Raw genomic sequence first — 27,551 nt, forward strand, 5'->3', positions numbered from 1 at the left:
TGAACTGTTTTATTATGAAATACAGAATTTCAGACAAAACATTATATGGTCTGTGTGCTGGATCTGCTCTGCTGAGAAGTTGCTTTGTTAAAGTGCATTTCCCATGGTCATTATCAACTCTATCCCTGAGGAAAAAACACTGTTCAAACTGAATTCCAGAAGCCACCATTGCTGTGACACAGCTCAGCTCACAAGAAGAACAGAGACATAAAACATTCAAGCAACAACTCTTCAAAGTCAAGAGTTTCAAATTCACATTTTTCAGCTTAGGATATTTGAATTCAAATTTTTTTTTTTAATTTTTTTTTGGCACATGGGTGATTGGGTTTTATTTTGAAATGGAATTTTAAGGCAAATACCTCTTATAAAATAATGTATTGAAATGGAGAAATGTTATTTCTGATCCAAAGATAGTTTTGTTAGAAATTTTGAAGCTGCCCTCATGAAAAATTCCCTTGATTTTATTACAGGATAGGAATGGAAAAATGTTGATCTGAAAGCTCAAGATGATCATCTGTACAGATAATGTGTTTTAAAGTGTAGATATTATATTAACCATTATTATTATTAACCATTTTTTTCTGAAATAATAAATATCTTGCATTTCCAGTCCTTGATCTTGCTGTAACATAAAATTCCTGTCTGACAGGAGTTTTGCTGATTTCCCTGAGACCCAAAGCACAGATTCTTCTTCCCCAGTCCCATCAAACTCATTGTCTTGGAAACCAGGGCAGTCTGTTTATGTCATTTATGTCCATTATTTTGCTGTGATATCACGTGCTGTGTTATAAAGGTTGCAGTTTTATTTAATGGCATGAGAAAAAAAATAAAAAAATAACAGAATAACTTATAACTTAAATGGAGAGAACTGGTTTTAACTTTCCATCCTACACAAGTGTCACATTCCTGATTTTCTTTGGGCTCATCAGATAATCAGGACGTCTTTGAGGTCGCACCTAGGGGAGAGCAAAAACAGTTTCAGAACTGGAAGAGATCCCAGAAAATCAGTCCCAGGAGGGGTCCCAGGAGGTTTCCTGCCAAGCCCTCACCCCAGAGCACCATGAAATGCAGCAGCAGCCCACTCAAAATCCAAACACAAAGGAAAGCATGAGGAGCAGAAGGAAACAAAAGCTTCACATGCAACACGCTGCTGGCAGTTCTGGAATTCATTATCTGCTCTCCTGCTGCCTGAGAGCTCCTGGTGGCCTCTGCAAAAGGTGATGTTTGGTGTTTCTGCTCTGGTCCTCTTAAAGGAAATACCTGTTAAGCTGTAAAAAATCTGAGCATTTGCTTTCCAAACCCATTAGAAATCACAGCACACCAGCATTTCACGTGGCTGGAAGGTGACTCCCAGCATCTCAGTGTTTATCCCAGCCAGGCTTTTTTTAAACTTCCCCAGACTGCCAGGATTCCACCACCACTGGCTGCAGCCTGTTCTCAAACTGGGATCAGAGCAGGGAAAATGCTCAGCAGCCTTGGAAAGCTTTTGCTCATGTGGAACAAGTGCAGGTGCATCTCCAGTCCTAATTACTTCTGTGCTTTTACAAAATATCATTGGAGAGGAAAAGACGAGGAAAAATTCACTCCCAATGCATCCAAGCAATATAAACTTTGTATTTATAAATGTAGTAGCAACATCTCCTCCCTGCAATCCCTCACCTGGTCTCAAGCCCCTGGAAATTAATGGAAATGTCACTGTTTTTCTCAGTGAAATGTTTTATCAAGGCAAACTTGCTTCTCTAACTACTGCCCAGTTTTCCTGAGGTTTGTTTCTGGAGCATTAATCATGTACAGTCTGTATTGCTCTGGTATTCTTCCAGTATTAAACATCTTCAATAATGCATTTGGTACACATACATTATTGAATAACACATGGAGGCAAATGTTAGATAACAAATGTGGACAACATGTCTCTGGTATTTAATGAGCCCCAGCACCACTGTGGGATAAATTTAACTATCCTAGAAGCATTTCACAAGACAGCTGCCTTCTGTTTTAAACACAACTCTCTTTCTCCACCCTCCCATCCCTTCTTGTTGCTAGAACATGCTGCTGTTTTCTAAATTTACCCTTCTTTACTGTTTATTTTTGCAGAGAGGAGAGGTACTTTGGGAAGTAACAGCACTGCTGGCTCTGCTCAAGGACCTTTTCCCTCTGCTGCACTTAATTTCTTGTCCAAAGACCTCAGTGGAGTTGAGCAGAGAAGCTCTCTACTACCTCTCCCACCAAAATAACAAATTTTCAAATAGAATGGGGGAAAAAAGTCTGAAAACATGCCAAAGGCAAGTTTTATGTTTGTGGAAATATTCCCAGATATTGTGATCTGTGAGATTAAAGGATACTGAACCAGTAGCACACTGAGTAACCAGAAAGTTTCAGAGGATGCCCAAGAACACACAGTCTCTAAAACTCCCTGAAATAGGTCATGTGTTGAATCCCATCTTTAGCAAAATACTGAGGTGAGAATATTTCCCAGAACTTGCTGCAGAAAAGTACTCTATTGAACCAGATTTGCTAAAAGGGGAAAAAGACATTTATCAGAAAGTTCATCCAGCAGTGTTGTGGGAAGAGGCAATTTTGGGGCAAAAAAGAGATTTAGGGAGGGGGGAATTCTGCCCTTGAGCCCCTCAGGTGTGACCCCCACTTGGGAATTCTGGAATTCCCAGCCCAGGGAGGAGCTGGAGCTGCTCAGAGAGCCCAGAGGAGCCCCAGGATGAGCAGAGGGATGGAGCAGCTCTGCTGGGAGGAAAGGCTGGCACAGCTGGGATTGTTCAGCCTGCACAGGAGAAGCTTTGGGCTGAGCTCAGGGTGGCCTTGCAGGGCCTGAAGGAGCTGCAGGAAACCTGGAGAGAGACAATTCCCAAGGGCTGCAGGGACAGCACACAGGGAATGGCTTCACTGTGGGGTTGGATGGGATCTTGGCAATCAGGAATTGTTCCCTGGGAGGGGCTGGGATGGAATTGCCAGAGCAGCTGTGGCTGCCCCTGGATCCCTGGAATGTTCAGTTCCAGGTTGGAGCAGCCTGGGACAGTGGGAAGTGTCCCTGCCATGGCAGGAGCTGGAATTGGATGTTTTTTTCGATCCCTTCCAACCCCAATCTTTCTGAGATTCTCTGATTTAGGTTTGCAGATGATTCTGAACAGCAGGAGCCATTGGAGAGCAGCAGATGGATCCAAGCCCTGTGAGAGCACTGGGGAAAAGGTAACCCCATCAGGCCTCTTTTTCCTTAAAAATCCCATTTCAGGAATGAGCCAGGCAGCCCCTGTCTGTCCTGGCACTTCTCCTCACCACCAAAGCAGGAACTGAGCAGAGTTTGCTCCCAGGGTGGGGCTGACATCCATGAGGGCTCACCCTTGCCCTGAGTTATTTGCTTTAGAGTTACTTCTTCTTGCATCCTGTGCTCCAATATCAATTAATGAATAACTTCATGCATTTCAATCAGCTCATGCTGTGTGCTGGCCCATTTTCTGGCCCATTTTCTGAAGCAGCAGAGCCTTCCTGAGGTTGCACTTCACTGAAATGGAGGCTGCTGGTCACTGTCCTAAAACTCATTTTCTGAATGCAATGGAAGATCTCAAACAACACATCACAAATAATAATGCAGAGGAGCAGGACCACAACAACCACTTCATATTTATACCCTGATCTGCTGGAGATGCTGGTTTTGATTTCAAATTTGTTTATTCTTTAGATTAATTCAGTGCTCTCCTAGTCCTGCCAGTCCTAGTCTGAGGAAAAATGGCTTCATAATTCATTTCACCCTACAGATTGAAGGGGGAAAACCCATCTCCAGTGGCTTGTTGCACATCATAGAAGAGATTTTCTGAGGTGGTCTCCCCATCAGGAAGGATGCCACAACATCAGCATTTTTTACATAGTTTTAAATCTCTTTGTACTGTCAGCTTGGCATCCAGCTAACCATGGATATCTGACAGTCACTTGCTTCAAAGCCTGCCTGTTGATTTATCATCTGCCTTGGATGCCTTTTCACAGGGATTACTATAAAAGGATTATAATACTGGGAGAAGCTTCACATGGTTTGTTGGTTTGGTTGGGGAAACAGATGCTGCACAGATCTTTTCATCTCTCCCAGCTCTTCAGCCAGACAAAAAGGGAGCTAGCAGCACATGGATGAATCAGAAGGTAAACTGAGTGTGTATCAGCTGGTTTCAGGGTTGAATCCTTCTGTGGTGTTTTGAATGCTGATCTCCAGTCAATGAAAGGAGGATTTCTGCTCTTACAAGCCTGTTTCAGTCAGTTCTGCAGTGATGTGAGTGATGAGCACACAGGACTCTGATCTCAGCACTGATGTGACAGATGGGAGCTCCTCAGACACTGATGCTGGGGAAGTGTGTGATAAACTGAAGGCTTGGTATTAGCCAGCCAAAAAAAAAAAAAAATTCAAGTCTAACTGCATCAGAACAAACTGCTGACATTAATGGGGTAGGAGTTCTCCCAAATGTGTCCACATGCATCACACACTGGGCTAACAAAAACAGAACAAAAAATCAGGGGGGCACAGCTTTCTGGTTCTGAAGGTTATTTCTCCCCCTGCCCTTAGTTTTCAATTTTGATTCTAAATTCACTTCACTTACAGGAAAGCACACACCCCATTAATCCTGCATACCCTCAAAATAATTCAGCAAGTAACAAACCAGTTCTGTCCTGCCAACTTTTTGGACACTCAGAACATTTCCCTGCCCATCAATACAGCCAGGAAATTCCCCCTTGTTTCTTCATGGGTTAATCCCACCCATATGCCTTCACTCCTCCCCTTCTCCCACAGACATTTGGGAAAAAAAACTGCAAACTGAACGTGCTGTTTCTCTATCTGTATCATCAATGTTTATTGCTCTCTTAATCATGATATGCTAACCAATGGATATCATAACATGACATATCTGCAGCCCATTTCATCAGCAGGAGCAAAATTGTTTGCTTTCATCGATTTATTTTTCTATTTATTGACCTTTTAATTCCATTTTGATCACTTAATTTTTCTTTCCAACAACCCTCTGAGTCGCAGCAATTCTATATGGGGCAATAAATGGAGCTGCAATTCATCATTCATTTCCTTCTCAGTATAAAACCACAACCACAGCTAAAGAATATCTGCAGTTTATAGAGTGTCATTTGGAGTAGTTAAGAAGAAAAATGGATCCTTCCCCATTAAGGGTGCCATGACTCACTCTGGATGGGGAAGGAGCAGTGAGGCTGTGGGAGTTTCCTGGAGCTGTGCTGAAGGCACAGCAGGGATGGATCCAGCCCATTGGGAAGGAGCAGTCACACCCTCCCATGGAATGGGCTCCTGATTGATCACTCAGAGGTTAATGGCAAATTAAATGAGCTAATTATGGAGCTCCTCTAGGAGATTGTCCAATCCTGAAAGTTGCTCAGTGCTTAGAGCTCCTTCTGTTAGCACAGAAACATCATCACAGGTGATGAAACAACATCACAGGTGATTATCTGCAGGTGCTTTTATTGCAGAGCTCTGGGAATCAGGGTACAAACCCAAATCTGACTCCAACATGGATGAGAGAGACATGTTTTTATACCCTTTTCCTTATATAACTATGTAATAATTACTAAACCCATATTGTTCTATTGTATACATTGATCTTATCCAAGCATGGATTCTTGTGATTTTCATCAGAACCCCAAAATACTCTTTCTCATAATTCTTGTTATGATTACATTGTTTCTCATGATTCCTATTATGATTAAACAATAATATATTCAATTTACCAAAACAATTATTACATTTAACAATCATATTATTTATCAGATGATGATTACACAGGTGCAGTTTCACATGATCTAATAAAGACAAAGCTCAACATTCATTCCCAGGCCTGATTCCCTTTCCCAGGCTACCCAACCTTTCTTCTCACCCCCTCAATCTGTTGTATACAATTCCCATGGTTTTAACCCTATGCTCTCACTTCTGTGGGAACTGGGAAAACAAGAGTTCCTTGGAGGTGGCACTCAGCACCTGGCCCTGTGGCCCCAAAATCTGCAAAATCCCAGCCAGGGGATCCCCTCACTGCTCTTGGGATTTGGGAGGAGCACTGAGTCAGGGAATGAGGGAATGATCCCCCAGTGGGATGTTGGTCCCTAAAATCCGTTTTTCTGGCAGTTCAGCCTGGTATTGGGAGCAAGAATCACACTCTCCCATCCCTGACAGGAGCTACATTTGCAATTAAACAGAATCCTGCACCTCTGCTCCCAGTTTCACCTTTTCTCAGTTAATACCAGCACAATGAAGACCTTCCAGCACCTCTGACTGATGCTTCTGGCCTCCTCTTCCAGTGCCTGCTAATTTTTCCCCCAGCTCAATAATTTGCTTCGTTACTCATCATTTTTTAAATGTCTCACACACCTTTGATTTTCCGCCCTTGTTCTTTGCCAAACCTTTTGTTCAGGTTGTGAATTGATCAGTGCAATTACTGGGCAGCATTTATCTTCTGTGGACGTTTTGAATTAGTTTCTGATTCAAAAGGGTTTGAATGGCCAAAAGCTGAGCTCAGTGTTTTTCTGTTGTCACCTTTTATGACACACACCAGGGGTTTCAGGTGTGTACCCAGTTCTGTCTATGGGGAACAAATCCTGAGGAAGCAAAACCTGTGATATGAAGTCTCCTTCAATCTCCCAACTCATTTAAAATTGTGACTTTTTTACATATGGAACAGAAGGGATCAAAAGTGAAGCCATTACCCTCAGAGACACAGGAATAGATGAGGTTTTACATCTTCAATCTGCAATTTTCCCATCAGTAGATGGACTTCCTGCTCCTCAGGGAGGCCTTGGATTTCCCTTCCTTCTACTTGACCTCTAAAGAAGCACTGCAAGGACTTTTGCTCATTTTTTCCTGATTATCCAGGGAAAGAGAAGTAATTTATTGGAGCCCACCCCTTCCTGACCTCTTTCACTATAGAAAAAAATTCTCAGGATAACTTTTTTTCCTCTTTTTTTTTTTTTTTTTGGTTTGTGTTGCTTGTTTTTTTTTTTTTTATCCTCTATTTCTCACTAAAAGGTCCTGAAGAATAAAGATGAAAAGTCTTTGGGAACGTTCCCAGTACTCAGGCAGGGAAAGCCAACTGAGAATCTCAACTTTCTGCCCTTAGGAATGGCAGGAAGGCAGGTGGTTTCTGAACAAATTGTTGGATTCAGCACTAGCCAGCAAACAGCTAAATGAGCCAACATCTGATTTCTCCTACTTGACAAGAAATATAATAAAAGAACACTGCAATGGTTATTAGGCAATACATTGGCATCAGCGGTGATTGAATTTTATTGGAATTTATCCAGGAACACCTTTTGTGAGAAAACCTGTATTATGCAGTTAACAGGGGAGGTTATGAATGTAAAAGGAAAATGCTTTTTGTCTGGGCAATGTTTTACTCTGTTTGCATTTATTGTGATAAAATTAAATCATGGACTGCAAATCCACAGTTTAGGGTAAACCTTCAGCAGGCTTTTATCAGCTCCTGCTTACACAATACTCTGAGAAGCCCTGTTCAAACTGAGACACAGTTTGTCTTCACCAAGCCATTTTCAGATTGCTAAATATTCCTCTAAGATACGGAAAATAGTAATAAATAATTTTTATCTCTTGATTCTCTCTTGGTGTTTTTCAAGAATGTGTGTGCAGCAATTGATGCAGGTAGAAGCCACTGTGACAGAGTTTTTATGTTGTCCAAGGATAACTGGCTTTAAAATCATAAATACTCCTATTTTATGCTATGTTCAAAGTGTCTCTGGCCATCTGAACTCCTAGGCCATGTAACTCAGGATTTCTTGTGGAGGCTGCACCTTTCCCATCTCAGTTTGAACAAGGAGAGTGAATCCAGTCCCCTGATGGTCCCCACTCACAACATGAATGTTCTCACAGTGCATGGAGCTGCCTGAGGACGCCCAAATTCACCCAAATTTGACACCTTTCAGATGTCACCAATATCCTCAATGCCACTGCAGTGCCCATGAGCCATCAGTGAGCACCCAGGCACTGGGAAATGAATCCCAGAACCACCAAATCCCAGAGTCTGCAGGGCTGGCAGGGACCTTCCAGATCACCCAGTCCCTTCACCAACCCAACAGCACCATACCCATGTCCACATCCAGGTGACAACATCCTGCCAGTGCCCCAAAATCCTGCTCACAACCACTCCAAACTCTGTCTGAAAGTGCTGCTTGGGGTCGTGGATCCACACTGATGCCTCCACTGTTTTGTGCAGACTTTTCAGCTTTTGTTTCAGCTTTTTTTTTTCAGTATTTTGTTTGACAAGTAATTCATGTCAGCCATCATAACTACCAGGCACAAATGCATCAGTGTCATTGCTGTTATTTTTTTACTGGTGTTATGTGATCATTGTTTTAATTGTTGATTGAGTGCTTCCTAAATTTCATTGTGTGCCAAAAGAAGTTGACACACTCTGCTGTGATTTATGTGCAATGTCATCCCCAAGACAGATTTGTGCATTGTGAATGTTGAAGCAGCTCTTCAGAAATAAATGAGTTATCACTGTGTTGAGGAGTGAACTCAGCACCACATCACTGCCACTTCCTCAAGAGAACATTGGCAAAAACCATCCTGGAGGTGCTAAATGGATTTTACAAAAATATGGTATAAATTAAAATTCACATTGCTCTTGTGCTGGAAGCTAAGAGAGAACAGCACCAGCCTTCAGAATGGGGTCACTGAGACTGGAGGAATAAACATTGAGATTTTCATTTTGCATTTTACCCACATGGAAAAGGGGCAAAGCTCTGGGGGCACTGGGTGCTGGGGGTTTGCCTTCCCTGGCTCTTACTGCTGAGACACCAAAGGTTTCAACATTAATGTCAAGTTCCTGATCGAAGCAATTCTGGAATGTTGGAAAGGATCCAGAGAAAAGGACACATTTATTTCTCCTACACTGGATTTTGTTTGCCAAGGAACCTCAAACCTCACCTTCACATCTTATCTCCACATCTCCTTCAAGTCTGAGACTTCCCACTTCCCCTTCCCCAATTACAGCTGTAATTGACTTCTAATTGTCTGCCTCCACTCAAAATCTGTGTTTGGCTCTAGCACAATACACACTCTGTGAAACAAACAAACAAAAAACTCGAGATATTCAAGATACCAGCATTACCTTTGGTAGAGAAGTGATGTACAATTTGTTATCAGGGCCAGCAAACTTTGAAGACATCGGGGGAAGAGTGGCAAGCCCTGCAACAAGAATATAAAAGATTATTGTTACTCAGTGTCCACCACAGCATGAACCACAAAATAGAATTTAATATTCTATCACAACACAAACAAATGTGAAAAAAGCCAAGCCAGGACTCTGTGGAATCAATTTGTCCAGATTCACTTAATTCTGCTTTTACTTTTTATAACTGCTGCAGTTTCTAACACTACATACTCTCAAAATCTGTCCCCTGTACTTATTTCTTCACCACTTATTTGTCAGAGAGGAAAGGATGTGTGCCTGGATTATAGACTCTGCACAATAATTTTATGCCATTAAGTGTTTGATTAAATGTTTTGAGAATAATGTGGTTATAAATGTAACAATTTGGTGGAGATTTACATTTGCTTTTGAAGAGTCTGTGCTTAAGGACAAGAATTTATAATGCCTTAGTCATTTCTCAGTAAAATAACAGTTCACTAACTGCCTTTATTCTTTCTTTTTTTTTTTTTTTTTGTGTTACTAGTGGTGGGTTTTCTTTTGTTTTCACAGACCAACTGCAAAATATTGCCTAAATTGCTGCCTGTATGAAAATCCAGTCCTCCCACATCTGGCCCCAGAAGACAACTGGAAGAACAAAGGCATTTCAAAAATCAAACCCAGAACTAAATCTAAATTGAATTGCAAAGAACTTGGATGTTTCCTCAACATTTTTGGAGGGTCTTCCTCTAAAAAATCAAAAACCTTCTGGAGAGGTCCAGGACAAGCACAAATCCTTCACTAAATATTGTGAAACTCATAATTTTAATTGCTTGACCTGCTGTCCATGTTGAGAAGCAATTTTACAACCTGTGATTCACCAGCTCAGACTCACTTGGGCTTTGTTCTGTGTTCCACAGTTCCTCTGGAATGTATCCCAGATTTTCACTGCCACTCCTGTGACTGTTTTCCAAATCACCTTCTTTTTTCTTCTCAGCTGAAACTTTTCTAGAAAACAAAAAGCTGTCATTAGAATTTCTTCATGATGGGAGAACTCTTGGGTATTCTAGAGAGAAAAAAGTAAATGTCCCAAAAAATAGGTGTAAAACATATTCCAAGTAATTAGCCAGTACAAATCTTGTTCCATGGAATTCTGTTTGGAAAGTTTCCATCAGCAGCCACGTCAAAAACCATGAAAATAAGGCAGCCTTCAAAAGGTGAGGACCCTGTGCCAGATCATAGGTTTTGTAGAAAAGGAATTTTGATCTCTGATTCTGAATTGCAGGATATTTAGGTGCCCAACAATGGAACAACAGGTCACCTATGCCAGCTCCTCATTTTGGTGCCCAGCTGCAAAACCAAAGCGTGTCCTCACATCCCCCCAGTCAGGGGTTCATCTGTACACTCTGAAGTTAATCTTTCACTCTGAAATTTACTTTCCATGAGACAGAAATTCCTTGGTTAAAGTTACACATCTCTGAATTTGCAGAATGCTGCCCTCACAGCTGCACAGGCAGAGAATGGTGCTTTTGTACCCAAAATTCTGATGTTGGAGGAGATGCTACTATTGATCTGTTGCTACCATGGACACCTCTCCAGGCCAGTCCCAGGTCCTCCTCTGCCTAGTTTGAGGTGTGGCAAACACAAACTGATGATGGAAAACCAGGAATTTTTAGTGGGAAGGGGTGGCAGTGACGTTGATGGAAACTGGTGTCTGTCCTTGTAATAAAAAATTGTAGTGAAGGAACAGGGACAGGAGGAGAGGGAACAACCCCAGGCTGGGCCAGGGCAGGCTCAGGGGGGACAGCAGCAGGAATTTCCCCATGGAAAGGGAGCTCAGGGATTGGAAGTGCCCAGGGAGGTTTGCAGTGCCCATCCCTGCAGGTGGCACCTGGAGGTGGCACTCAGGGTGACAAGGTGGGAATCACAGCTGGGACTTGGCCTTGCAGGTATTTTCCAACCTCAATGATCCCATAATTCTGTAATTCTATTTCTTTTATATGTAGTAGGAATCCCTTTGCAGAGCTTCAGAGGGGTGTTAGTGATGCACACACAGATCTGGTGAGCCAGCTGTCAGCTCTGGGGCTTTTTTAGGAGATAAACAGGCTGGACACCACCAAGAGCCCTGCCATGGTTGCTAGAAGACAAAAGCAATTGTTTAGGGCTACCACCCCCAGATGTTACATGACACTGTGCTGTCTCTTTTATCTGAGCCTTAGATCCCAACAAACTCAGTGGAGTAGCCAAAAAAAAAAAAAAATGTGTGGGAGGTATAGGAAGATATCCAACCAAGTTAAAAATAAAGCAGTGTATGTTTGGTCTCACTACTTCTTTGCTACCACAGCAAAGAAGCCTCCAAAATCTGGACAAGCATTCTTTGTACTGCAGGGAAATTCCCCCCTACAAAATCTGTGATTGTTAATAATCCTTGTGATTTCAGGGTCATTGTTTTTCAAACCTTGAAGAACTGTCAACACTGAATCTCCAAGTCCAAACTGAGCCTCAGGGCCTGAACTCATCCCAGTTTTCTTAACTTTAAAATACAAGCAAGGGTTGTGAACACAGTGAGACAACTCATCTTTAAATAGAGGAATAATAAGAGCTAAAAACACACTTGTGCCATGAAGGAGGAATTGTTTCCACCCAGACCAGATGCAAAAACATAGAAGGAAAGGAAAGTTATGCCCTATGCCCTATTTTGGACCTGTTCATGTTGAAAGAAGCACTGCAGATCCACAGCAGCAAGGCAGGGTCTGGGAAGGACATGGACCTGACTGTTCAGCTGGTTTTGCATCAGTAGAGTTGATCCTTGTGGAAGTTTTTGGGATTCTGAACTAAATCAGAATCCAAGCAATCCCTGCTGATTTCCTCCTGCCCTATTTATACAGCTGCACTTGGCAAAATGATGAATTTAGCCCCACAAAGTAAGGAATCACATGGAAGTTTACACGTATGGCATGGCACAATAAGCATCATTTCTTTGGGAGAAAACAGAGGGTGTCTAATTTCCTTATTCTGTTTCCTATCAATAAAGTGCTCTATAAATGGAAATCTGTCAACAGACCATCACCAACTTTCCCCACAAGAGGCTGCTAATGAAACTGGGAATTACTGCCAGGAAAGGGGGTGGGACCTTCTGCAAACTCCTGAGGGGACAGGCAGTTAAAAACCCCACAAGCATAGGCAGGGAATTAATTCAGTGCTGCCTAAATACAAATAATAATGTGAATAACCCACTGCCATGGCTGTCACAGCCACACAGGTGCTGATAAAAACGATCTGAATGCTGAGAGCCACCAGTTATTGATTTCTAAAGTTTTCCAGCTCAGTGCAATCATGGATAAAAAGCTTTGTACTGAAAATGTCTGACAATTACTGAATGAGGTGCTGATACTCATCCATGGGGCAGCTATAATAATGTTATATTATTATTATCATATATATATGAGATATAATATTAATATAGTATATATTTATATTAATATAGAACTATATATAAATATGTATTTTATATTTATATTACACTCCATATATTATATAATAAATATACTATAATAAAATGTAATATAATATAAATATAAAATTATATTAAATTAGATAAATTATATAAATAAGTTACATAAATAATTAGCTGCATAAAAATAAATTGATAAATTCACATTAAGTATATTAATATAAATATTAATATGATTATTTCGAATATGTAAATTGTATCAGACATAATTATATAATTATATATGTGTTATATTATAACTATATAATATATATTATATATTATATATTATATATTATATATTATATATTATATATTATATATTATATATTATATATTATATTATATTATAATTATATAATATTATGTATATAATTATATCTTATTATATTTTTTAATATATTTTATATATAATTTAGAATTTTTTAAAATAGAATTATATAATAGCTTGGGTTGGAAAAAACCTTAAAGCCATCTCTCTCCAAGCCCCTGCCGTGGGCATGGACACCTCCCCCTATCCCAGGCAGCTCCAGTGAACATTCCCAGGGATGGAGAGTCACATCATCCCTGCCCAGTGCCTCACCGCCCTTTCAGTCAAGAATTTCTTTTTAAAATATAATCCAAACCTGCCCTCCGAACCCTTTTTTTACCAGGTTGTCCAGCGCTAAAGAGCCGGGGGGAGCGGTGGAACTCGCCCGCCCCGCTCCGGAGCTCGCCCGCTCCAGCGCTGGTGTGGCAGTGACATCCTGTGGCGGAGCTGGCAATCGCCCGGCGGGCTCTGCTCGCCATCCACTCACCCATTCATGTGTGCATCCCTCCCTCCATCCCTCCATACATCCACCCATCCATGTATCCATCCCTCCCTGCATCTCTCCCTGCATCCCTCCATCCATCCACCCATCCCTCCCTCCATCCATCCACCCACCCCCGCATCCATGTATCCATCTCTCCATCCCTTCCTCCATCCATCCATCCATCATCCATCCATCATCCATCCATCCATCCATCCATCATCCATCCATCATCCATCCATCCATCCATCCATCCATCCATCCATCATCCATCCATCCATCCATCCATCATCCATCCATCCATCCTTCCCTGCCTGCCCCAGGACACCTGCAGCACAGTGATGGGTTTTTGTGGGGTTTTGTGGGGATTTAGTGGAGTTTTAGTGGGGTTTTGTGGGGCTTTGATGGGTTTTTTTCACCAGGATCAGAGTTTCCCCCCCCTGCTGCAAGCCCTCGCGCTCACATTGCACTAGGGATGCCATGGAGATAATTTTTTTAAATCTAGGCATATAAATTTAGGTCTCTGAGGCTTGGATTAACCTCTCCATGTTTCTTGTGAAGAAATCCCAAACTGGTTGGCTACCTTGATTTAAGGTTAGCTAGAGAGTGCCTTTATGAGACCTCCTGTATGTCTAGTCCTGAAAGCAGCAGTGCTGAGTTTGCTTTACAATTAAATTAGTAATATTTTTAATGATAGGTCTAGTATTTCAGTATTTCGGTGAAGTTTAGAACTACATGAGTTAATTATGCTTGTCTGGCTGCTCTTGGTGTAAGCAATCTAATACTGATATCCTGAATTAGACTGAGCTATATGAGACCTATTTGGAAATATAAACCTTCATCCCTAAGGTCAGTGCCCTTCCCTGGATGCTGTCCCCCATCCCTCTGCTGTCCCCAAGCTCACACAGCCAGGACAAGGACACTGGCACGTCCCTCTTGCCACCCTGCAGCATCCTCAAAGAGTCCAAAAAGTTATCCCACATCATCTGACTTACCTTACTTCATTTTGATAAGTAGATCCTGAGAAGGGAGAAAAAAAAAAAAAAGGTGTTTAAAATGCAGGAAATTAAAATTTAAAGCTTCTGTAAGTTCTCTAAGAGCGTGCCCTGAGTTCCAGCTACCACAGGAGCATCTCTCCACACTGTTTGCAAAATTGGGCAGCCCTGCAGAGCATCTTACATGGAAACTGGGATTAGGCACACAGCACAGAAAATATTCTTCAATTAAGAACCTTTAAATGTCTTTAAAATTGAATGTACTCCCAAAAAACATGACCCCCCTGGGAGTTAATGTGAAGGGCTGGCACTGATTGGAATAAATTTATGAGAGAAACACAATGGTGAAATTAAGGAGGATCTTAAACAGGGCACAGTTAAGAGCAGGATCTGCCTGCTCAGTCCTCTGCTTACAGGTCTTTGTGCAGCATCAGAGCTGACACAAGTAGATTTATGTCTAATCAAAACCACATTTTAATGTATATTTTGAATGCACAGAGCAGCTGTGAAGGTCCACTCACCTCTCCTCTTCAGGCAGCAGCGCACAGCAACCACAATAATAACGATCAGGAGAACAACACCAAGAAATGAAAGCACAACTGCCAGTACAACAACCCACGTGTTCCCGTTGTCTTGACTGAAATCATTTTCTGTTAAATTAAATAAAGAAACATTGGACTATCAGAGGCTCAATTCATCCTGTTAAGCACATTTACCTCTTCTGTGAGATGCTATTAAGTGCTTGGTGAAGATTTAACAATGCCTGTATTTTCCAAATGACAGACTCTGTATTTATAGTTGTCACCCAAAAATTTAAAATATTCCTGAATTCAAATCCTTTATTGCAGTTGTAACTTCTCCCACTGCTACTTCTCTTCTGAAAAGCACAGTGTTGCAATCTTCAAACTTAACTTTAGTTTAGAATTATGCTGTGCATCCCAAAGTCCTTTGGGGACATTTGGAGAGAGGTGTTTAGGAGTCCACACTGCAGGTACTGAGGGTCTTGCCTGGCTACTCTTATCAGTGGAGAGAAAACAGATATTTTGGGTTACAATTAATTTGATCAAATGTGTATGTGTCCCTTTTAATAAGCTGAACTGCTTGGAAAAAAAAGTCAATTTCTCCCCACAAACTACAGCAATAGTTGTAGGTGATTAGTACAGCTGGTGATTCTAGCCTGGAAAAATTCTTTTCTCATCAATTCCATCTTAGGATTTCTCTCAATGATTTCAACAAGTGTTTGATTTTGGGATGTGCTTGGTGGGACACCTAAAGAGCACCAAAGAGCAAAACCAGTGAAGAACCCACAGCTACTGACCCATCTTCTCTGCAGCATTCTCACATTTAACTTATTCCTTATCTTTGCTGTAGTCTGCAGGGTTAAACGTGGGGATTTAAGGATGATTCAATGTCTTGCTGAAATCGGTTGCTATGACCAAACAGGGCTCCCACGTGCACAGAATTTTAAAAACATCTTGCATTTAGAATTATAGAATCTTGGAGAGATTTGGTTTGGAAGGAAGCTCAAGGCTCACTCAGTTCCACCCCCTGCCATGGGCAGGGACACCTTCCACTGCCCCAGCCTGATCCAAGCCCTGGCCTGGGACACTTCCAGGGATGGGGAATATTTCTCAGCAGCTGGATGTACAAACAAGATGCCAGTTCTGCTTGTCACACCATCCTGCCCCTGGGTTTGACCAAATATTCCAGAAGCACCCCTAGTGTGGCTTCTCTTTGGATAGCAGCCCCAAAAACTTCTGGCAGTTGTTTAGAAACAATCTTCCAACCCAAATTACAGGAGACACATCCAGATTTGGCCCAGTTCTGTCCCATGGGTTTATGGTTGTCTTTTCCTCATTCAAGGTCCCAGTTAACAGTTCCATGGCCACACTTGGCTGACAGCCTCTGGGAAAGGAACCACAGGAATGAGGGTGACTGGGAGCTGCTCAGGGTCAGGGCAATTCCCCTGATGTGGGAAGCAGGTTTACCTGTGGCAGGGAATAAATGAAACCCTTTCTATCCACAAATTTTCCTGGGTGCATGTTTGGGGTTTGGAGGTTTCAGACTGAAAAGATAGAGTACCAGAGCCTCCTACAAAGCCTGAACCTCTGCCAGGAATCTGCATTCTCCAAAGCTCAGGTCATTATCATTAAGCAATTTGTTCTAGTCTTCTCTAATCCTAATGCTCAATCAGCATGTTTGGAATTTCTTCTATTAGGAAAAAAAACCCCAAGCACTCAGTAGCCTGAAAATTAGCAGTAAATCCTGTAGGCTGCCATCAGCTGATGATAAACTTGTTCATAGTATTTTTATCTAGAAGTACTGCAACAGAAATCTACATTTTAGTACATTTTGTTCCATAGAGATGCCATGGGGATTTCAAGATGACTAAAATATGAATGCCATCTATTTAGCTAGGGGGGAAAGCTTAACCCTGGTGAGAAGGGAGGAGCTGAACACACCTGCACCATCCCATTCCTGCAGGCTGGCTGCCACACCAAGGTATTTCACCCCCTCCCAGGGTCAGGTTATGTGCCAAGAGCTTTATGGAGCTGAAGCCAGAAGGACAGGGTACAACACAAACTCTCCCAGAGCTTGAGCATTTTGTGTCTCTGCAGTTTTGGAGGATGCAGAAAGAAACTGGAGCTGGGTAGGGATGAGGAGCTGCCAGGTGAACACACAAGCAAGGGAGGGGCACAAAGGTGTGAAGGTGTTAAATCCCTTTGAGTCCATTAGGAAATCCAAACCAAGTTCCATGAGTGTTTAGTGTGGACAGAGATTCCTCCCCATTCCACAGGGCCCCTTCTCTGCTGCCATCACAACCTCTGGCTCCTCCCAAAGTTGTCCAAACTTTGACAAAGTGTCTGCAGAAAAGGGGATTTTCCCAGGCAGGTGCTGGTGACCAGAGAGGAATAAAGACTGGAAAAACCTGCACGTGGCTTCTTGGGCACTTTGGAGCTTTTCTGGCTGAGTTCAAAAGCAAAGGACATGCAGGCTCATGGGAGACCCTCAGTCCTCAACTTCTGCAGTCAAAAGCCACAGGAATTCAACACCAAATTCAGCTTGGACCCAGCTAAAGGAACTCCACCATGGATCCCATTCCAAGTAACAACTCTGTGAATGCATCTCTGGGATAACTCTCTGGGAGTCCCCAGATTTCAGGCTCAGCCAAACACCACTGCAGGAAGAGTGAATGACACAGAAATGATCATTTTGTACAGAAAGACTGACCCAGAGGTGCAGGAAGGTGGGACATGCCCTCACCAGGGGCTGCTGGCTGGAGAGGGCTCAGATTTTTGGTAGCTCTTGTATTGCTTGAGAGAACAAGGAGGAATTTGATTCCCCCAGCTTTTAAGTGAAGGGGAAATTTGATATTTCAGTCGTTTTGGGAAGGATTTCTGACATGTTTGAAGCTGGTTGTGTTCTTTCCCAACAGCCAGCTAAGGCTGAGCCTGTATATGAAAACTGGGACAAGCTCTTAGATTTTGAGTGTGATATATACATTATATACCTTCCTGTGTCATAAATGCCATGCTTTTATTCCATTCTGACCATTTCAAGACTTCAGATTCTCCTATCCTGTCAAATTCTGAGTGCCTGCTGCTGCACAATGGTATTTCCAAAGAGAAATGAATGATGGTCCTATACAATCACTAATTATACACTAATAGTGCTTCATGACATCTGTTTTTCTCCTCTTCTGATTTGCAGGGAGTAGCTATGGAAACATCACAAATGAGTGGGCAGGGGAATTTATTAATTTCCTCAGGATACTCCTATTTTGCTTAGTCAGTAATTAAGATCAATGTGACTACAAAAGGCCACGTTAGGGATGGTAAAATGACCTTTCCCAGCTTCTGAAAAAAGGCCTGCTAATAATGATTCATACTGAAAACAAAGGGCACAGCTACTCAATCTTTTCAGCTGTTTATGTGTCAAAATGTCTGTACAAACCCCTCATTGATATCCTGTGAGGATGTTCTGCATGTGCCTCATTCACCCATTGCAGAAGAAGAATCTGTTCATCAAGAGAAGCTGTCAGCATGATTACAACCTTAGCAAAAATATTTGGAGTTATCAAAGGCCTTGCTAACTGCTCTGGAGAGATTTGCATGACATCCAGGCTTGGATTAAAGCAACTTTGAATTTCTTGAAGTAAAAGCCAGTAAAAAGCAACCTAATGCACTGCCCAAAAATTCCATATATGTTCATACAGAATTTATTCTGGGTTGTGTGCAGAAACTGGGAAGGGTTTTTTTTTCCAAATCAGGGGTAAAACTGGTATTGGATATGATGGAAATGAATTTCACATGAGGGTTTGGCTTTGTAAGAAATTAAGTTAATATGTCAGGCATGCTCTGATCAAGGATATTTAAGATCTCAATTCCTTGGGTGTTTTCCTGCTCAAGGAGCAAAGGCTGGTTTTCCTAGCAGCGAATCCACAGCAGTCAGGGGCAGATATTTGCCAGAGGCTTTGTCTTGCTCAGTCCTACCTTGGTCTTCATGGTCCACTAGACTGGCAGAAGGACATTTAACCCTACCTACACACCATGCTGTGACTCCTGGCTCCAAATTCCACACCCAGGAGGATTTAATTTGCAAATAAACAACTTCTTACAGCAAAACGAACCAGAACAGAACGCACAGCTCTGAGTGCAGGCAGCACAGCAGGGGCAAAGCACAACAAACATTCACTTACCCGTGGCAGAGTTGTCAAAAATAAGAGTTACAGTCGCATTCTGAGGGCTGGGGAGTGCTTCTATGTCAGCTAAACAAGTCAAAACCTCCGTGTCCCTCGGAGTCAGAGTTAAGGTGCTCAGGGCATTGTGGAGGCCTTGAGATCCTGGATTTTGCTGGGTAACATAGCTGGACTTATCAACCCAAGAGTCATTTCTCATCCAGGCAATGTCTGGAGCTGGAGCCCATCCTAAGGCTTCACAAACAATCTCAATTGTTTGGTTGTCTTTTACTGTTATGGTGCTATTTTTGATGAGTAAAGATCCATTAACTGTGGGAGGGAAAAGATGTTTTTGTTCCTTCAGAATGTGTCGCTGCATTGCTTTCCTGCTGGTGGTTTTAAATCTTATCTCGCTACCCAGAAATAGCTATGCCCTGAGATATGAAGTGGAAAACAATTATTAATACAGATATACCATATGCATGATGGAAGCACGCAGATATTTCAACTGCATGGGCCCATTACAAAGCACAAGTCTCAGCTTTCAGTACCTTCCCAATAAAAAGCAGGAAATTGCACTTTTTAGCCATCTTGACACATATCCAGCTGGAGGACAACACAATGAAATAAAAGCGTTTCTCTCTAAATTTTAGACATGCTCAGGTCACACAAGAAGAGGTTTAGAGATAGGTGATGAGATGTCATCACTGCACCAAGCCCTTCCTTGACAAATGAATGGTGCCTGGTGGTGAGATCCTGCTTTCCTGGCTGGGGCTGGTAAGGAATAAGAGATGGAACAGGAAAGAACGTGGGGAGTTACAACCTCTGTTATTGGCACTCTGCATGTGACTCTAAACCCACTCAAACAGTAAAATTAGGATAAGGAGGGCAAGGAGGCAAAGGATGGCAAATGAGAGCATGTAGAGTAATTTCATGATTATAAGCCACATGTTACAATACAGAGTGTGATAAAAGGTATCTGTTCTATCACCATCTGTTGAGGGTGGGGCAGTGATCCTGATCTCCCTGGGAGATATTCTGCTAATGGGCCATCCATTGAAACCAGGCAGGGCATTGTTCTTTATCTTTCCACAGCCCATCCTTCCTCCAGCCAGTCATTTTCTGCTCATGGCCATTGAGTCCCACTGTGGCACTGATAAAATTACTGCATCCCATTGGGAGCTGCTCCAGCCAGGGGGAAGAGCCCAACATTTCTTACCAAAATAAAAACAGAGCTTTTGGGACACTAAGGGAGCCCCTTTCTCCACTGGACTCCAGAGGAAAACCGGATTTCTCCACATCCCCACTGGAGCTCCGGAGGGAAACTGCACCTTGTCCAGGAGCACTGCTCCAACTGAGCCACATCTGTCACTGCAGGAGGATGCAGCCACCATGGAATGGGACTGCTGCCAACACCCTGCCTGACAGGTGTCAGGTTGTACTCTGACTGTGTCAGGGTTTGGGGTTTGTTTCTTTGTAGTGCTGTATTTCTATTTTAATTTCCCTAGTAAAGAACTGTTATTCCTAATTCCCATATCTTTGCCTGAGAGCCCCTTGATTTCAAAATTATAATAATTTGGAGGGAGGGGGTTTACATTCTCCGTTTCAAAGAGAAGTTCCTGCCTTTCTCAGCAGACACCTGTCCTCCAAACTAAAACAGCAATGTTTCATTCTTTGTCCATATATAAGCCGCACCTGATTATAAGCTGCACTTTGGATTCAGATCAAAATTTTAGTCAAAATGGTGCGGCTTATAATCGTGAAATTACTGTACTCCTTCCCAGGGATAACCTGAGCAATTCCTCAGAGGATTCCCTGAAGGGCAGCACAACAAAACAGCTTTTTGCTGGTGGCTATACACACCTTGCACGGAGAGAAAGGCGAAGTTGTTGTCGCTGGGCTGCTGGATGCTGCACTCGATCCTGCCAGAGTCACTCAGCTGGGTGTTGTGGATGATCAGCTCCGAGGTGAACTCGTCCCCACTGGTGTAGTTGTGGGAGGTGAAGCGCTCTGAGGTTTCCAGAGGGCCCTGGGAGCTGACCACAGTGAGGACAGGACTGCCCTTGAAGAGCCAGATGAGGACCTGCCATCCTGCAGACACGGTGCAGTTGAAGCGTGCCTGTGAGCCAGCCAGCACGGTGGCGTTCTCAGGGCCCTTGGTGATGGAGTAACAAAAGCCCAGGCCTGTGAGGGAACCAAAACCAGCCCATAAATACATATACACTGAAAGGGGTCAGCTTTTTTCTTCTGCCTTCACTCAGAGTCAGGATTGAATGCTCAAGAGATTGATTTCTTGTTCGGATTTGGTTGTTCATTAAATCTTATCTAAAGTACAGAGAGTTCTTTAGCACTTCTAGCTATCAAGCCAAGTGAGAAAATGGAGGTGAATCTAGCTAGTTACAAGATCTTTTAAGGCCTAACTATCCAATTAAAAACTAACATCTATATTATTTATTCTTTTGACCCAATGACCAAACTCCCGCGACCCTCACTGCAGTACTTTCTATCCAACTAAAAACCACTGCCTGAAATCATGAAGAAGGAACAAGAAGACAGAAAGAGACAATTCCCAAGAACCTCCATCTTGTCCCATACCTATTATTATATTCTAGAACCCCAAATTCCAAACCCTTCACCATGTAAAGTCACACACTTCTATTCTAATTACACACCAGTGATTCCAACTCCATCACTCAAACTTGGAAGCCTTCTCCAAAGCCTCAAGTCCAAATCAGTGTTCTCCTGGGGGTCAGTGCCAGAAAGCACAGAAAGCTCCCAGGTTTCAGGGTTCCAACAATCCAGCACCAACAGAGGTGGCTGCATAGTGTAAAACACCTTAACCAGCTCAGAGATGGAGGTGTGCAATGTAATCTTTCAGACCCTGCTTAGAAAGGTGGTTTTCTTTAAAAACGCCTCTAATTATTTTGTGTCTCCTTCCAAAATCACCTGTTTCTCTTCAGGAATTCACTGACTACCATTTTGTTGACAGAAAATAATTCCACTTTTAAATAGGAAAATACATGAGTTGCCTAGACTTTAAATAATTAAAGGACTGTGTAACCAGTCCCTTTTCCATACCTTGGATTGCCACTGATTTTTTGCAACCCTATCATTTATCCTTCAGTGTTCTTTCCCCTATTCCTCAACCATTCATCACATACATTGTGATGTATTTCTTATAAAACCTTTCTCTTAAACAGAGGTGCTATAACTCATTAGTTTTAACTCTTTGAAAGGTAATGTGAATTTTGGCAAATATTTTTCAGAACTGAAAGCTCCTAACAAAGTCATTTTGTTTTCCTCCCCTCCAGGGCATCCCATTGCCAACCCCACCGACTGCACAGGGCCTCATCCAGGAATATTTTGAGTCCAAGCATGGATATTTAGCTCCCTGCAGACCCTCCCAGGGGAACATTCCTGCTGAGGGAGCACCACGGTGCCCCAATGGTTCCAGCTGAGCTCTGCACGATGGCAGCAATTAGACACTGCAGCCCATGGCAGCCTAATTAAAACCCTGTGCCCACAAACTTGGCCTGAGAATAATTATTCAATTATATTCCAGGAGAAAGGAAGAAATGGTCATCACTCCCTTGCTAAGAGCATTCAGGACAATGAAGTAATTTTTAAGGGTTTTGATCACACCAAGGTTTTTTAGGTAGTTTATTTATTAAGAGATTAGCTATAAATTATTGGGGAAAAAAAACTTTGATGTGAGAGAAGGACACGCTGTGTTTTTCACAAACAGGGGTGTTTGGTGGTTGTAAAAATGGAACCAGAGCCCAATTTCAGATGAGATTGCAACCAGTGCCTCAGTGAGCTGCCCCCAGGACACAGGGTCTGGGATTTCCATTGCCCAGACCCTTCTGCACTTCCCAGCCCAGGTTTTACCACTGTATATCCAACCAGCTTGGTGCCAGGATTGTTCTTTAATATGAATAATTCCTCTCTTTCCTCCCACCCTCTGCAAGCATTTACAGACTTCTTTGTTTTGCAGGTTGTGCAAAACTCTCCCTGTATGGCTGACTCTGACTCCTGTCCTGTTTACAAAAACCTTCACAAAAATTTTCCACCTTCCTGGGTTATGTCACCTCTGCCATGCACCTCGGTCTGCAAAGTGTATCTGTGTGTGAGCAACAAAACATTAAATGAAAAGCAAACTTTACCTACTCTGATAATTAATAAAGCCAGATAAGATTAAGTAAATCACATTTCTGTTCAAATTAAAATTTACCCACTCTGCCCCTCTTAATGCAAACTGTTCTCTGTGCACTTGGAATTTATTTCCATGCCTGTGCAAACACTTCACATTTTCAAGGAGCTGTGGTCTGCCAGGGCTCTGAATAAATGATGCAACTTTCAGGACAATGCTTGCTGTTAACAAATATTTGAAATTTATCCCTAAACAGGAATAATCAGTGATCATTTCCTCTAAAAATAATTGCCAATGTTGCTTTTGCTTTCTTCAGACACTCAGGGCAGTATAGGCAGGTAGGTATGAGTTAATCATTTATCTATGAGAATTATTTTTTTATCTGTCCATAGGTGAGGGAGGATCTACATCTCCACCAACCATGTCTGCTGGAGCAATAAATGATCTTTCCCTGATTGCTGCCCCATAGGGAACAGGTTCCTGAGCCCTTCATGGGGATCCTCTGGGAGGCAGAAGGGCTGAGAGTGGGACACAACCTCTGCTCCACTCAGATCCCAGCCCAGCACAACCAATAAAGGAATTTCATCAGCTTTCTCCACCTGCTGCCTGAATGGCTTTGGTGGTTTTGCCTTTGCCTCTTTATCTTCTTGCTTTTATTGTTTGTTCTGCACGTGGAGTCCTGAACCAACAGCGTGCTCCATTGTCCAGCCCGTGCACAAACACTGATAAAGTCACCTGTGGGAGGTCACAGAGGACATTCATGGCACAAATGGGACCCAACCCCAGCTTCCAGTGCCTTAAGCCAGTGCTGGGAGTCCTTGTGCTGGACCTTGCTTCATGCACTGGGGAGAAAAACTAGTGCTGGTTTCATTTGCATCCTGCTTCAAAAATACCTTGCAGATGGTTGCTTTTAAACAAATTAAGGCCTCGGGCTAGATTTTCATTGCACTTTACAGGAATTACGTGTTCAGCTCTTAGCAGCTGTTTTAACATCTGCTTCCCCACACACCAGCAGGGAGACATCCCACCCATCAAACACCATCCATCCCTGCAGCAGGGAAATGTTGGGCTGGCTCCTCATCACCCCTTGCCTCTCGAAAAACAGACCTGAGTGAGGACAGCTTCTCTGAGGCACATCATTAAATTGTTTACAGTGCAGTCACCAGGGTGTGAAAAATTTGCTTAAATAAAGTGCTGATGGTGTCCCAGCTGCTCAGTGCACACAGAGCACAAACCAACTCCTTTATGGGCTGGTGTTTCCCCTCCTCTGCCACACAAAATCGCTGTCACACCACTGCAGGTTGTGAAGAAATGAAAATGCATCTTGTGCAGGGTGATGCCTGCACTGAGGGAACCTCATTTGCCAAAGAGCCACCCTTGCCCTTCGTCAGCAGTGTCTTTTCTTTCACACTTGAATAAACTCCAAAGAACCACTCTTCCATGCTGGAGTTTTCAACAACAAGGGCATTGAGATGTGGCTACCTTGTCCTCCTTGCCTCCTGTCCTCTGCTGGCTCTGTCTTTGCTCTTTTGTAAGTGACCTATTTGGATGCAGCACAGGGGAGGACAGGATGGGCTTATCCTTTTGCCATAATGATTCTTTTTTTTTTTTTTTTTCAGCCTCATTATCGTATTTCAAAATAATCTCCCCCTCTATACCCATATTGACCTTCCACAAACACTGCTTTTCATCCTTCAGTTTTTGTATCTATGTCTGTTTTCCTTCCTTCCCTCTCTGCTCTGACTGAATTTCTGCATCTTCTTCCTTCCAGTCTCTGAAATTCCTTTTTCTCTTCCCTTTTTTTCAGTCTCCTGCTCACCCCACCTTGCCTTCTACCTCCCCTTCCTCACTAACCCACTGCTCCAGCCGCGTCTCTGCTATGAACTGTTTAAATACACAACAATTATTAATTAATCAATTAATAGGCACCTTAAATTTGTTTCAAAACCAACAGCCCTGCAGCTGAGCTTTTTGAAAACCAAAGTAGGTTAGAGCTTGTCAAGCCTGCAGCGAGGGACTGGCTTGTTCATTGTATGTTAACAAGAATTTTTAAATGCTTACAGGATGTTTCTGTCAAGTAAAACCAGACTCCTGATGCTTTATTTCCTCCACCTGCACACAACCTCCCCACAGCCCCCAGGCACGCCTTCCTCTCTCCTCTCACTCACTGTTTGACAGCAGAAACTCCCCAGTGCCCAAAAGAGAGGAGATCCTGAGCCAAAAATTGCTTCTGCACCTATGGATCTACCCCTTATGATATTTGTTTCTAGGTTGTTTTCAGCCTATTTATAATTTGATATCCCCCACACCCAGTGGCTCTGAGCTTACTATTAAATTACATGCTCTGAGAAAAGAACAGGCTTGGGTAGCCTTAGATCTTCTGATACTTCTAGTGGTTGCCAGGAATACTTTTGGTGATGAGAAACTGTGAATAATCATTTCACCATTCACTTCCACGTAATTAATTAATACATTTTTTAGTACTGATTATTTTTCACAAGGCAGGAAAAAGATTTCCCAGTCTAGTGAAGCCTGCTCACCCTTCCCTCCTAGACAAGAGGAAGCTTTGGATGCCCCATCCTGGAAGTGCTCAGGGCTGGATGGGAGCATTGAGGAGCCTGGTCTGGTGAAAGGTGTCCCTGCCCACGGAAGGGAGCTTGGAACTGGAAGATTTTTAAGGTCCTTTCCACCCCAAACCCTCCTAATGATTCTTTGATTCTCTGCCTTTGAAACAGCTCCATCACACTTGCAGCTTTCTCAAACCTAACCTGTCCTGTTTGGCAAAGGAAGGGTTACAAAACAGCCAAGATCAGAGATGAAACATTTCTGTGGATTTGCATCATGCCAGGCTTCATTTTATCTGCCTTGCTGGAGACATCAAATGGTGACATTTCCTCTCTTTTTCAGCAATTTATTCTCTTTCCAAGAACATTCTTTTCCCCTTGCATTTAAGAGATGCTTTGCATTGAATGCTTTCTCTGCCTTTATTACTTACTCATCTGGCATCACAACATTTTCTGGCAAAATCTTCCCAGTCTCTTTTTGGATTTGGCTGCCCTAAGTCATTCTGCACTGCTTGCAAAGATCTGCCACCTCCACAGCTCCCTCCTCTTCACCATGTTGTTGAAGAGCTTGTTGAACACCACACATCCCTGTGCAGCTCCACTGCTCAGAAAACTCACTGTTTATTCCTGCTTTGTGTTTCCTTTCACTACTAATCCATGACAATTCCTTTCCCCTCATCCCACTGCAGATCATTCCTGTTAAAACTCCAGCCAGACTATGATTAAGAAAATAAATCAGCCTTGTCTCCATTACCCAACCAGTCACTTAATATTCACTCTGCCACCGAGACACTTTTAATCTGAATTGGCTTTGAGACCCAGGCATGTGAGGTGTGAATTTGTGGTAAACCAGCAACGATATAATGTGCATTTACTTCTGGAAATAAAATACAGCTCCTGATATTGAGTTTTCTATAGATGAACCCTCCAAAGCAGTCCCAAAGAAAAAAGAGGAAAGGAGAAGCAAGGAGAAGCAAGGAGAAGCAAGGAGAAGCAAGGAGAAGCAAGGAGAAGCAAGGAGAAGCAAGGAGAAGCAAGGAGAAGCAAGGAGAAGCAAGGAGAAGCAAGGAGAAGCAAGGAGAAGCAAGGAGAAGCAAGGAGAAGCAAGGAGAAGCAAGGGAGAAGCAAGGAGAAGCAAGGAGAAGCAAGGAGAAGCTGAAAGAGGGCATCTTCCCCATCTCATCCCCACCCCACACACTGAAGCACACTTTAAATCATCAGATCATCCAGGCTTGAAATGCAAACATCCCCCTTTCAGGCAGTCCAAATAATCTGACTGAGCTCATCAGCAAAGGCCATTTACCCACTCTGGAATGAGTTCCCTGATTTATCTGTGGTGCCTCATCTCAGTCTCACCATTCCGAGCGTGTCCTACCTGGCAGAGAGGCCGTCAGGAGGAGGGGAAGTAAATGGATTTCTGGAAGCTCTCCATTGGAGCATTCTCTCCTGGTCCCTGAGGCAGGAAGCCACCAGTGGTCACTGCATGCTTGAGAAGAAGCTGAAGGACAGAACTTGTGGGGAAACTCGGGAGTGAGTCGGGTCCTGTGACAAGGGTGACTTTGTGTGACCTGTATCACCAACAAGGGGAAAAGATTAAATGAGGGAGGGCTTGGAAGCAGAGCAGAATCTTTCCTCAAATAGCTGTTCCAAAAGGCACAGAGGAAGATTTTTCAGCAGAAAATCCCCTCCTGCAGATCTCACATTCCTCTGTCCCTCCTGGCTGTCACA

The 27,551-nt window shown here is 42.9% G+C and overlaps 1 protein-coding gene across 1 annotated transcript; it reads right to left on the bottom strand.

The window, feature by feature from the left end:
- Positions 1-329: 329 nt before the first annotated feature.
- Positions 330-27,255, bottom strand: IGSF5 (immunoglobulin superfamily member 5). Its single transcript, XM_033052692.1, is given in 9 exon segments — positions 330-956; positions 9,135-9,211; positions 10,048-10,160; positions 14,432-14,456; positions 14,953-15,081; positions 19,131-19,439; positions 20,973-21,293; positions 27,199-27,234; positions 27,237-27,255. Coding segments are annotated over 9 exon segments (1,098 nt in total). The 3' UTR covers positions 330-887.
- Between the last annotated feature and the right edge of the window lie 296 nt (positions 27,256-27,551).

This window comes from Catharus ustulatus, chromosome 2 (genome assembly GCF_009819885.2).
Source record: "Catharus ustulatus isolate bCatUst1 chromosome 2, bCatUst1.pri.v2, whole genome shotgun sequence".
NCBI classification, from domain to species: Eukaryota; Metazoa; Chordata; class Aves; order Passeriformes; family Turdidae; genus Catharus; species Catharus ustulatus.